The sequence below is a fragment of the Anopheles coustani genome, chromosome 2 (assembly GCF_943734705.1).
Source record: "Anopheles coustani chromosome 2, idAnoCousDA_361_x.2, whole genome shotgun sequence".
Classification (NCBI taxonomy): Eukaryota; Metazoa; Arthropoda; class Insecta; order Diptera; family Culicidae; genus Anopheles; species Anopheles coustani.
Window position 1 is genome coordinate 23,305,521 of NC_071289.1, and position 13,580 is coordinate 23,319,100.

Sequence of the window (13,580 nt, forward strand, 5' to 3'; positions counted from 1 at the left end):
GAAGCGAAAAACCGACCATCACAAAGCCGTTGTCGCGGGGCATCGAGTGGAGGCAGAATCGCAACGACAACAATCATCTCTACATCATCAATACCATAATTAGGCAGGTAGCAGCAGCGAAACAGAGAAGCGAGTGGAGTTGCCATAAGAACGCGTCACGATCATCATCGTCGTCCTCATCGTCATCATAGTACCATAGTGTTCAAAACTATGATGGCCGGCGTAAGCCAGACGGTGGTAGGCGAGGAAGAGGGGTCGAAGCGGCAGAAGAAGAGTAACGAAAATGACACTGTGAATAAGAATTGTGATTTATCTGATTACCTGATAGCTGTAAACAAAACTAACCGTAGCGTAGAAGCGGGGGCGAAGGAAGTGAGGAAGGAAGCAGTCATGGCGCAGATGGTGCAGCGAGAGACGGTGGAGGATGAATATGTCGTAGAGGATGACCAAATTGTAGGCAGTAAGAATTCCAAATGCAAGCAACAGACCGTGGAGGGGGAGAAGCATGATAACAGTGATACTACTACTACTACTACTATTACCACTACGACTCACGGCGGCCGACAGGTGGCGGCGGCTACTGCACACAGTTTGATGATGTTGCCGACGAAAGAAATGCAGTCATTAAGCGAGTCCTCCGAGTACATAAAAATCGACGAGCTGATCCGTATCACGAAGCGATGGAAGGAAGGAGGGGGTGTTCCAGCCGGTGTACGAATGCGACTACGTGGTGGTGGTGAAGAAACGATCAACAATGGTACCAGTGCGTGGGGAACACCAGCAACCAACCCGTCCGGGGGTTCCTGGGGTGCGATCGGGGGTGCCAGTGGCACTGGAGCTGGCCAGAATGCAGGGGGACCACAGCAGCAGCAGCAGCAACAGGTGGGAGGACCTGCGAGTGCATGGGGTGGAGCAGCCGGTGGAGTTCAACAACAGCAGCAGCAGCAGAATGGTGGAGCAGGAGGTGTTCAACAGCCAGTGAAGCCGACGTCCTCTTCCGCCACATCATCTTCCGTGAATCCGGGCGTTGGAGTCCCCGGTGGAATGGGGCCGGAGGGAGGAGGCGCTTGGAATGGATCTGGCATCGGTGCACAGAATGTCCCGCAAGGAGGAGGGGGTGTAGCGGTACCATCTGGCCAAGCTGGAGGAGGAGGAGCAACCAATAGTGCCAACGTTGCGGGCGCGCAACAACCGGAGCAACCAACCGGAGCAGTGGTTGGTGGAGCGGTTGCTGCCGCTGCACAGGAAGGAGGAGCAGTAGGCGCCGCGGGGGCTGCTGCAGCAGCCGTAGTACAATCGAGTGCGGCTAAAAATCAGCTGGAGCAGTTGAACTCGATGCGCGAGGCGTTGTTCGCCCAGGACGGGTGGGGCTCGGAGAACGTCGACCAGGACACGCAGTGGGACGTGCCGGCGTCGCCGGAGCCGAGCGGTAAGACGGACCCAAACAGTGCCACCAGCGGCCCGACGGCCGGCATTCCCATGTGGAAGACGAACACGGGCACGGAGCTGTGGGAGGCGAACCTGCGCAACGGTGGTCAACTGCCGCAGCAGCAACCGCCGGTGCAGAAGACCCCGTGGGGTCCGGCAAACAACTATGGCGGGACGTGGGGCGAGGACGATGAAGCGAACGAACCGGGCAACGTGTGGAACGGCGCATCGTCCGCCATGGGAGGCGCTGGTCCAGGAGGGCCGGGAGGTCTTCGCGACCAACCGCCGGGCGTGGGCCTGGGTGGACCCGGTCCTGGGCAGCAGGCGGCCCCTGGTCAGCAGCAACCCGGGCAACAACCGGGTCCGTGGAACGCCGGTGGTGGTGGTGGTACGGGCCCAGGTACCGGTGGCATGTGGGGCACAGGCGGCCCGGGTGCAATGGGACCCAACGTGGCCGGCCAAGGGCTGAAGAAGGATAACGAGTGGGGCGGTGGAGCCGGTGGAGTCGGTGCCGGTGCCGGTGGTGGCAATGCTTGGGGTGGTGCGGGCGCCGATGTCCGTAATCCGGCAGTGGCCGCCGCTGGTGGGCTCGATCCCACTGGTATCGATATGCGCAACATGCGCATCGCCAGCGCGATGGATAGCAACCGCGAAATTCGAGGTGATCCGCGTGGCATCTCTGGACGGCTGAATGGAAACGTCGGCCTCTGGGATCAGCATCAGATGGCGAGCATGCAGCAGAAGATGCCACCGACCGGGGCGACTACTCCCGGCACACCCACCGGAGCGGGTGCCGGTGTCGGCGGAGGCAACGGTGGCGCCGGCCAGTGGCCCTCGAACCCGCTCGCTGGTTCCGTGGTCAACAACGGTGCAGTGGGCGTGGGCGGTGGTAAACTGGGCGGTTCCGGCTGGGATGATCCGACGGCTGGTGGCGGCCCGCCGCCGGTGGTGCGACGCAAAAACATGGACGACGGAACGGCCCTCTGGGGGGCGAATGCGCTCCAGCGGCAAACCTCGGCGAACGTGTCAGGCTGGAAGGACAACGGACCGGGTGGGGTGGACGGCGGCGGTGCTGGAATGGGCCGCAATCCGCTGCACCGGAACAACTCGATGGGCGGACCCGTCGGCAATCTGCCGGGCAATCAGGGTGGTTTGGTCGGGCGTATGGGCGGTGGAACCGGTGGAGCCGGTGGCCCGATGAAACCGGAAAGTCTGTGGGGTCAGAACCCCGCGGCAGCAGCGGCCGCCGCACTGGGTGTGGGCCGTGGCGGTGGCGGTGGCAATTGGGGTGCCGACGATGTATCTTCCGGCGGAGGAGGCCAGTGGGGCGACGACAGGCCAGGTGTTGGCGGCGGCATGGGTGGTAACTCGCTCTGGAACGATGCGACCGGCGGCAACGGAAACAGCTGGGCCGGAAAACCCAAGATGCCGTCGGTCTCGTCGACGGGCTGGAACGATGGTGGAGTAGGTGGAGGCGCGCCCGACATGGGCAACAGCTCGGACTGGGGCATGCCGCCACAGAACAAACTCCCACCGAATGGCGGTGGCGGCAACAAGATGAACCCGGTCGAGTACATCCGCGCCAGCAAGCAGTACCACCATCTGTGCGAGCTAGGCTTCAAAAAGGAGGACGTCGAGACGGTGCTCCGCGTGACGAACATGAACATGGACGAGTCGCTCGAGACACTGTACCGCAACAGTGGCAACGAATGGCCGCTACGCCGGCCGGTTGACAATCACGGTGGTTTCGGTGCCGGCCAGGATCAGTTCGTTGGTGCCGGTGGCGGTGGAGGAGGCGGTGGCGGAGGAGTTAGTGGACGATTCGCGGCAGCCGCAGCGGGCGTTGGTCCGATGGCATTCCAGCAGGTTAGTGAGCGATCTGACCTACCGCACCGATCTGACCTACCTATCTGTCGTAAAATAATTAAATCATACTTCATTTTTCTTTCCATCGCTTTTCGTTTCGCAGAACAATCAAAACAGTCTCGGAGGGGCCGGCGGAGTGTTTGGACCCGGTAACGGCGGTCCAGCTGGCGGCGGCGGAGGTTCCTTTAACAGCATGAAGTTCGGTGGCGGCCACGGTGCGGGCGGAAACGGTGGACCGGCCGGTGGGCCACCGGGAGGCGCCTTTGGCGCTGGGCAGCAACAGGGTGGTGGAGGTGCCGGTGCAGGCGGGCTCGTTGGCCTAAACCAACCGAACGCGCAGTCGCCACAAATCACCAGCCATCAGCTGCGCGTGCTGGTGCAGCAGATTCAGCTGGCCGTGCAGAACGGCTACCTGGAGCATCAGATCCTCAACCAACCGCTTGCGCCCCAGACGCTCATGTTGTTGAACCAACTGCTAACCCATATTAAGGTAAGCTAATCCACTTCTCTTATCCAAGCGTGATTTGATTTTGTTTTTTCAACTTACAACATACCTCGTTCAACAATTCTAATCTTCATTGGGAAGAAAAGCGTGAACAAAAGTGATTAACATTGAGCTGGGTTTTTTGGACGAAGGATTTACATTCTCTTACGGACTGGATAAAATCAGTTGACGGGCCGGACTTTGCCGAGTCCTGATCTCTAGACCATGCTATTATGGTAATGCGATCATGCAACGCTATTCTCATTTATTGTGATAGAAAAATTTTCATGTTATATTCCGTCATTGGGCTTCCGAGGTACTTGCAAATAAATATGATTGTATTATGCAGTTTGTACAAATGCCCTTTCCTATACGTTGACCATTGAAAAGCATTGAATGTGTTCTGTAAGACACCCTATGGTCATAATCATGCTCATTTGTTTTCGCTCATCTCACACGTCCAGCAATTGAATGTGATGCAGAACAACTTGGCGCGCACCGGTGGCGGTGTAAACGGGGCCCAGTATATGTCGATCGCCGTCAACAAGCTCAAATCGCAGATTGCCAATCTGCAGAATCAGATCAGCATGCAGCAGGCCAACTACCTGAAACAGCAACAACAACAGCAGCAACAGCAGCAACAACAACAGCAACAGCAGCAGCAACAGCATCAGCACCAGCAGCAGCTGGCGCATCCGGGCAGCTTGAACGCAGCAAACCTTGGTGGAGCCGGTGGTGGACACCCGGGCAACGATCTCTTCCGCACGCCATCCGATCTCGCCGGGCTACCGGGCAGCTTCGCCGATATGGCGTTGAAGGACGGCGGCAATCCCTTCCCATCGACCGGGAGCACTAGTCAGCAGTCGCGGCTGCAACAGTGGAAGCTACCGGCAACGAGCGTTACCACCCCGAGCGGAGTTGACAAGGACGGTTCGGACTTGGCCGATTTTGTGCGGGCACCCGGGGCTAGCTCGAAGTCGGGTCAGTCTGGGTCGGGCATTGATGATGGGTAGGTAGCGAGTGCGGGGCATTACCGTGAATCGATTACACACAGGTCGACTGTACTAGAAACATTATTTCTCGTTTCAGCACATGGTCCAATGGGCGCAGCAATTTGGGTGACGGTTGGCCAGATTCGAGTACGCAAGATAGCAAGGACTGGCCGGGTAGTAATGATGCTTTTAGTGACTTGGTGCCAGAGTTTGAACCAGGCAAACCATGGAAGGTAAGGATTGAACTACTTTCATTTTCATGAAACTGAGTTTCACCGAACACAACAGGCTAGATTGGAAACATTACAACGGCATTTCTTTTTCCCTTCGACTTACAGGGCACTCAGGCGACTCGCATTGAGGACGACCCAACGATCACCCCCGGAAGTGTGGCGCGCAACCCGCTGTCAATCGCTGCCGCAAAAGAGTCCAACCTGTTCGGTGGCGGTTCGAGCAGCAGTGCCTCAAATGTCAACAGTAAATCGTCCCCCACCGAGTCGACTTGGAGCTTCAATCCGTCCGGTGGGTCCGGTGGAGGTGGCGTGCAGGCTGGCAACTACGGTGCAAAGGTGCAGAAGAATCCGTGGCAGGACTCCGGTACACCGACGATGCCCCCGGCTGACCTGTGGGACACTTCGCTTGGTGGTAGTGCGGGTGGCGGCAGCAAGGGTCGCGGCAGCATGATGGGAGGGCTTGGAAAGCCGCCCGGCAGCAAACTGGACGCCAACGGATGGAACACCCCCAGCACCCAAGGTGGCAGCTCGTGGAACAGTGGTGCTGCATCAGCCGGCAGCTGGTCGTCGACGTGGATTATGCTCAAAAATCTGACCGCACAAGTACGTATAAATGGAAAATATAGTGGTCATCATGAGACAACGACGCCATCTGTTATCTTTCTCGGCACGTCTCGTCAAAGTCCCATACAAAAAGTACACAAGAATCTCATACCGCGTCATTTTATGTTCGCGTAGACTCGACGCGTTAAAGATTCTATATAGGTTTGGTTAAAACAGTTAAATTAAAGATAATAACATCGATGATTGGATTTAAAATAAATTTTAAAGCATTGATGTTGACATTGTAAGTTCTATAGGGTTACCTATAGGATCTTCTATACTTAGTTACTTCATCTACAACATCATTCCGTTTCAAAACAAAAAAAAAATCTGCTTCCAGATCGATGGCTCAACACTGCGCACACTGTGCATGCAGCATGGTCCACTGGTAAACTTCCAGCTGTACCTGAACCACGGCATCGCCCTATGTAAATACTCTAGCCGAGAGGAAGCACAGAAGGCACAGCTGGCGCTGAACAACTGTCCGCTCGGCAACACGACGATTTGCGCGGAAATTCCTACCGAGAGTGACGTGCAGTTCATCCTGCCGCACCTTGGCAGCGCCACCAATGGTATGTCGAACGGACTGACCGGTGGTGGCAACGGTGGTGGAGGTGGAGGTGGACAAAACTGGCGCCTTAACGCCGCTGCCCAATCGCAAGGGACGGTTGGTCGTTCGAATTCAGTCGTTTCCGGTGAGTAGAAAATTAAAGGAAAAACAAACAGATGCAAGACTTTAATTTTCGAAACCTACATTCGGTTCTCCCGAATTTTTCTCTTCTTGTCTTCTCCTGTAAAGATGCCTGGAGCTCGAATGCCTGGAGCTCGAGCAATGCCGGTCCCAGCATGTGGACGCCGCTCGACGGCGACCGGGGCACACCAGCGAACCTCAACTCACTGCTACCGGAGAGCCTGCTCGGCACAGAGCTGAACTGATGAATGCGACGACACTGATCGGAACTGGCCGTCGATCCACCCTGCTAGGAGGCTGCAGCAGGGTGGATGCACCAGTTTCGTAGGGAGAACCACTGTCACTGCTGACAGTAAACACACCACCACCACCACCACCTCTCAACACAGTTTTAAAAATGCATCCATGCACGGAGGTGATACGTACGGAATCAAAGGAGCCCAGCTCCTTCGCAGCCACACGCACACATGCGTCCTGCGTGATGAATGCAAATGACACATCCCAAAACAAAGAGAAGCAACTGCGGAAACATTAATACAAAGTAATACAATTCTCTTAGGGTAGCTTATAAGGTAAGTTGACATGTAACTGTTATTATAAAAGTTTAGTTTTCCACTGTGGCCCAACATTTTTTTATTGCGTTGAGAGATGAAGAAAAAAAACAAGATTCTCTAATTGTGCTTCTCCTCCCCTGGTTCATTCGTTTTGCTTTGTACTAATGTGGCGCTCTTCGTTTGTCCCCTTTTCATTCCCTTCGACGGTAATGAAGGTTTAAAGTAGGTTTGTAGGAGGTAAAACAGCATAGCAACATGAAGTCACATCCGCAAACCGACGATCTTTCTGTGGCGCACACATGTAGACACCTACTGATGATAGCTGATTTTGACCCGGCCTCGGGGGGCCGACGATGCAGGATAAGCAGGCGAGAAACGGAAAAAATGAATTGGCAACCGTGTGCGTCGTATGTGTGTGCATCGAGAATTTTGTGAACAAAAGCAAAAAAAAAGAAATCTAAAAAGTGTCTTTTGAAAGTCAGCGGTTTCGCGTCTGGCGTAGTATTAAGGTGTTGTGAATGTTTTTATCATTTTTTTAAACAGTAAAAATGTAATCTTATACAATTTAAATAATATATTATATATTATATATATTTGAGATGAGAACGGTGTGAGTAAAATAACTTGATGAATGCGAAACATAAAATACGTTTAGCAAAAAAAAAACGAAAAATGAAACAAGAAAACATGTCGAAAATGTCTACTCTTAAAGAAAACTACAACAAAAAAATGATGAACGAATGGCGTAACATAAACAATGCAATCCACGTAGGAAAAAAGTTACTCGTGCCCACATGATACATTTCAAGTCAAAGAGAAAGATCTAGTTCTAGCAAAAAGCATTGAAACCAAGGGAGGAAAATCATGTTACGTTTATAAACGATTTTGTTTGTTTGTTTGGAAAATACAAATCTTCCCCACCACCCATCCCATGCGTGTGTGTGTGTGTGAGTGACATTCTCCTTCCACGCGCCGTCATGAGAAAATCTCTACGAAGACTTGTAAAATAGAAGCATTAAGCAAAGTGTCAGCCGAGCCGCCGCCCCCTCGGCGGTGAAAGTAGCGCGGGAGAATATATGTGACCAAAAAACAAAAAAAAAACAGATTCTTCTCCCAGCTCATGAGGTGAATAAAAATGGAAAATAGTGAATAAGAATAAAAAAAAACAACAAACGAAAGTGTGCTACAAATGAAATCGAAAGCTAATAATGTTATACGCTGGAAGTTATGGAGTACCCGATTTATATATACAGAATAGATATTTAGCATTTTCTTTCGTAAGTAATTTTGTTTTTACGTAAATTGTCTCCATCCACATGGGCCCTTTCCATGCCCCAGCTCCCTATCCTCTCTCCTTTTCTTACTAATTCATCATGGAACTAGGTTCAGTTAGGGCGCGAAAGGATGAAGCGGAGCGGGCAGCATGTATGCGGCCGGATAGTGAATTAGTGAAGGTGGAATGCGAATGAGCTGTGGAAAATATGAAAAGAAAAACATACATATATATACATATATATAAGCATATATGCATATATCAAAACAACAAAAAACATTTCCTTTTTATGACGCTTCTAGAATCGGCTGTTTCATCAAAGGGGACGATGATGGCGTACAGAGACAGAGACAAACTCAGCCAAACAAAGCAAATTATGATTAGATAAAGTAAATTTAAAAAACAATACTGACCCGACCCGGTGTGAGGTCGTAAATCACATACCCCCTAGCATGCGTAAGGACTTAGTTTAAGAGAAGGAAGAAAACTAAAGTAACGTACGTAGTAGCAAGAAAAGAAACCAAAAAAACACAAAAAATAGAAAAATCTAATTACAAAACAAAACGTAAAAAAAAACAAAAAAAAACTCTACAAACCTTTAGTCATGAGGAAGAAAACGCGTAAACAAAAGTGTGGAAAGAAAAACCACACTACCGGTATCGCACGCGTGTGTGTCGCGTGTTGTTGCCGTCGTAGATGCGCGTGTCGTTACCGTGCCACTACCAATCACCACCATCATCAGTAGAACCGCCCAATTCTATCCGGTACGAATGCGAAGGACGTACAATTTTTTGGTTTTTTCCGTTCCTAGAACGGAACAAGCAATGCATTATTAAAAACTACTAGAACGAGGGAAAAGGCAATCCTGAGCGGATGAAACGTGTTACTTTTATACTACGATTATATACTAATATACTGACTATTCCAACGAAGAAGACCTGTTGCTTTCCTTACACCTGGCAGCTGTGTGTGTGTGTGCGCGCTACTAAACTGATGGCAATTATAGGTCATGGTGCATTTCAGTTATGGCTAGCTGCGTGTGGCTCGATCCTACAGATCAGGTGCTAGTTCTGTTTGTGTTTTGGTAATTTTTATTTTTGAAGTTTGTGTTTAAGCTCTTGAACTTTGTTTGCGTTTGTTTTTTTTTATAGAAGTTATTATTTTTGAGCAGGGATGAAGATAAATGACATAGTCAAGTAATGAAAATGCCTACTGCATGCACGATCAAAGTAGTTTTGTCATGGCAGGTTGAAAAAGCAGACGAATTGAAAATGGGATCCTCAGCTGATATATGAAAATGTGCAAGAAAGTGACAAACATTACCGAGGAATCGTAGAAAGCTTTCACTGTGTTCTATTTTGTTCTTCAAAACATGATATGATGCGTAACAGAAACCAAAATGTACTGGAAAGACATAAGAAAAAACATACAGTTGATAATTTAAACAATAAAATGTACATTTGCGATGCGATTTAATGCAAAGGTACTAGCAGGAGCTACCGAAAAAGATTTCCTAGGAGCATAATCAAACGATGAAGGTTGTAGATATCTGGCCATCGCTCTTGCATAAGGACAGTTTTTTTTTCGTTAGCATTGAAACGCATAACTATTGCATGCCGTGTGTTCCGGTGGTGCTCCACTGCTTGTAGCCACTCGAAATATGTACGGAATGAAATTAAACTCATAGGTATTTACTATGCAACGAAAAATGGAGAACACAACAAAACCAAAACCAAAAGGGAAAAGGCGTTTCTTGTTGGTAACAGATGAGACTTAACAATAACTAAACCCAACCTGCGGAAGCGCTCGAGTTTAGCGATTTGAAAATGAAGCCATTTTGTTAGGTGATGGATATGATAAAGATTATTTGAAAACTGAAGGTACCGGCGTGGAACGTGAGTGATTAGGGGCTAATCAACAGAGTATTGTTAGTAATATTTGCGCCGAGAAGGGAAGGACAACGGTTATGTATTTGTATGTATGTGCGTGTGTATGTGTGGGTATGCTTGAGAGGCATGTGGCCGCGAAAATAGGAGACATCGGGCGCAGGGTATCGTAACCTCTTCTTTATTTGTTCCTAGTAAAAATATTGTGTGAGTGTGTCGGATAATAAAACTTCCTGCCAACCTGAAGGAAGGGTATTGACTCAAATGAAAACTGGAATTTCTAATTATAAGATAAGTTCTCGCTGCTTCTTACTCTTCCGTCTATTGCTCATTTTGTTTTTTTTTACAATGCATTCTAAGTGCTTAGAGTTTGATCCTTCAAATTCTTGTCCCGTTAAATAATCACTCGGCACATTGTACAAACCATTCGTAGGATCACCATTCCCTTGTGCTTGCTTTGAAGTGCAGGAATTGAGTTTGAAATGCAGCAAAATAGTGACCAATGTGTGTGTGTGTGTCTGTGTGCTTGTAGTTTGCGTCTGTGATTGCCATAGATAGGCGTGTAGGTTGGCGTCCGAGCGTCACCATGTCGTCCTTTTGAATAACGTTCAAAAATTATGGAAATAGTTATTTTGCCATCAGGCGCGGTTTACAAAATTGCTGGTTTGTATTTCGCTACGATTAGACAGAGCGAGAATGGCAATGGACACATTTTTGCTTGTTTTTGTTGCAATCAAGATGGTTGTTCGGGGTATCCGTCACCTTCCAATACACCTGCTATTATAGGTATCGGTTAAAAAGGACATATAGCCTCATAAAAGTATGTTAGATAGTTGCATTCCGTAATTCTTTTTGCTTCCTCACCACCAATTCCACGATTGTGTGGGTTGATCTGGGTGGTATCTACACATGTGCCGGCTCTCAATTACAGTGAGGCGGAGGTCCTGATTTGAGCTTTGTTTAAAATGAAAGAAAAAATATCTCAGCAAATAAAGCCAAGACAAAAGAATACTGCAACTGGGATAGAAATCGGTACCGCGCCAAGAAATCCTATCATTCTCATGTAGTGTAATGTTTCGACTTAATCTTATTTTTTCTAGCCGGCAAAGCAATGTAAGAAGTGCCTATACATGAAAAAGCGTATAAACTGTATTAAACAAAAAAAAGAAAACACAAACTGAGAGAAAACTTCCACTTACCAAAGCGAATTGTTTCATGTATTTGATTTCGGTTCATGCACAGCGATCGGTTCGAAGGCTGAACCCTAGGTTAGGTTTTCCGGTTAACCATGATATCTTAATATCCTTAATAACACAAACGCAAGCAATGCCATTCTAGGTGGTTGTTTTTGCCTAATAATGGTCCCTCTAAGAATTGCTCCGGATCCGGATGCATCATCAATCACACAACAATACTCTCGGCAGGGCTCCAGCAATCAATCAAGTAAACACAGTTACTCCCTTTGATGTCAGTTTGTTAAGTAGTTTCCGAGGATTATAACTTAAACTGCGTACGATATCCGTATATTTGCGTCATTTTCAATAACCCGCACCGAGCTCCAGTGAAGCGAAATTTGTTAAGCCATATAACACACCGCACATAACAGTCCGCTAGAAATTACTTTTGAAAGAACAACCCAAGAAATTGTAACACATTGAAATATGGCAACTAAGTGAGCCAAGTGAACCAAGAACAAAGAAAATTAAGGATTTGCTCGAAACGAAGTTGGCAAACTGACCAGCACAAAAAATGTAGCGCCGGGAGATGCGTTTGTATTCGCAGTTATAGCGAATCAGAAAGTGATTTATCAAAGCAACCGTATCCATCGTTTTCTATCTGTGCTTAAATGTATTGATCCCTAGTGTAATAAGGCAAACAAATTATGCTATGATCCACCATTTTGCCCACCCGGTCCCTGTGAATGAATTATAATCGATCAAACAAGCAGTAATTGACGAGAGTAACTGAATAAAATAAAAAAATAGAAATCAAAACAGGAGATATCAGTCTAAAAACAGCATCTCAAATTAATGGCACTAGAAACCATGTTAATAAAAAAGATGAAAATCACTTAACATACGGAACACACGACGGAAAGGAAAACAAAATTAATCCCAAATGCATACAAAATCTCTCGTCCTTTTGAAACGACAAAGAAGAGAATGTAGTGGGATACTACAGGTGATCCGACATGTTTGGGTTGAAACTAGCTGATGATAAAATTGTGATATAACAAACGGCGTCCTGTCATAGAAAAAAAAAACACACACAAGTTCTAATGTGAAAAAACGTAAATTGCAAACAGTCTTCATTGGTAGTATTTCATATTCTGCCTTCAGATTTTAACAGAGAAATTAAACGTGCCGACAGGCCAAACAACCCAGAACAGGAAAAACGCGTAAATGCTCAACTTTTGCAGAGGATTTCGGTCGAATCCATGGAGACTTCCCTTGGAGTCGGAAGGGTATTATCCATTTCACTATCCATCTCTCCTAATGTGTACTTGCATGTAGCCACCGAGACTTGTGTTCGAAACTTCGTCCGAGATCCTTGGACTCCTTGTGCGCAACAACGCGATCTCTGATTTGTTTTGTCTTCCAGCGTTGCGGTGATGTTAAACTTCTTGAAAGCTGTTGAAGAAACAAACAAAAAAGAAACAAGAACAACCATTTAAACCCTCCCCAAACATCTGATGAACGTCAAATATATGTATGTATTTATTATATGTCTCCTTTTAAATTGAACTTGTGACTTTCGTGAGCGAGATCGGGTACGACGTGTACGGTAGAAAAGAGGTCAAGGGCGGTAGAAAAAGATCATTTGGTTAGCTGCAGCATCTGTGCCAAACAATTAAAGAGGCTCAGTTGTGTGTTGTTCAGTGACGATAGCGAAAGTAAGCTTAATTAAAACATAACCGAGAACCGAGAACAAGAACAATTATCAGTTCCCTAGTACTAAATGATCCATCGATTCCTGATGCGTGATCCAAACAATTATTTCTAGTGCAATAGTCAGATTGACAGAAGCAAAAGAATCTAATAAGGCATTGATTTATATGAGTTAATTTTCGCGAAAGGATGTGGGCTCTTGAAGAGAGAAAGTACAATGGCACAATGACTCCAAGGGTACTCATGCACACAGACACAGACACATACACTCACACACTTGCATATAAATTGATTAGAAAAAGTTACGAATATGAACCAATTTGCGACCATAGGTTTAAAAAAAATTAAGTATCAATTTGGCCACCATTAATCTGTATGCGAACACAGGCTAAGATGTAAGAACGAGGCTGTGTGATTATTCGAGTGTTCAAGTTGCGCCAAATCGTTGGTAATCCGTTAAACAAGAGATTGTGAAGAGTAACGTTGGTGGTAAAAGTTATAAAAACAGGACAAATGCACTCATTCAATATATTGATAGCTGTTGTTGGTTTACAACGGTAAATTTGAAAATTAATTTCAATATGAAATACATTACAACGTGTAGCTTTCCCATTATCTATTGCATGTTTTTGTTTTTGAATATATGGTTTCATGACACAACATAGTTCACTACTTTTGTTTT

General features: G+C 47.5%; 1 protein-coding gene across 1 annotated transcript; it reads left to right on the forward strand.

Moving 5' to 3' along the window:
* The first annotated feature begins 2 nt into the window (after positions 1-2).
* Positions 3-8,091, forward strand: LOC131263379 (protein Gawky-like). Its single transcript, XM_058265569.1, has 8 exons — positions 3-3,294; positions 3,398-3,784; positions 4,243-4,787; positions 4,868-5,003; positions 5,109-5,606; positions 5,947-6,301; positions 6,406-6,869; positions 7,067-8,091. Exons 1-7 carry the CDS (start codon positions 211-213, stop codon positions 6,540-6,542), a joined length of 5,142 nt encoding a protein of 1,713 aa, XP_058121552.1. The 5' UTR covers positions 3-210; the 3' UTR covers positions 6,543-6,869; positions 7,067-8,091.
* Positions 8,092-13,580: the final 5,489 nt, after the last annotated feature.

Excerpts from the sequence above, each read along its gene's own strand:
- LOC131263379 (XM_058265569.1), top strand. The coding sequence starts at position 211 with ATGATGGCCGGCGTAAGCCAGACGGTGGTAGGCGAGGAAGAGGGGTCG. Across the intron at positions 4,788-4,867 it reads GGGTCGGGCATTGATGATGG|CACATGGTCCAATGGGCGCA; the intron begins GTAGGTAGCGAG and ends TTCTCGTTTCAG. Across the intron at positions 6,302-6,405 it reads TTCGAATTCAGTCGTTTCCG|ATGCCTGGAGCTCGAATGCC; the intron begins GTGAGTAGAAAA and ends TCTCCTGTAAAG.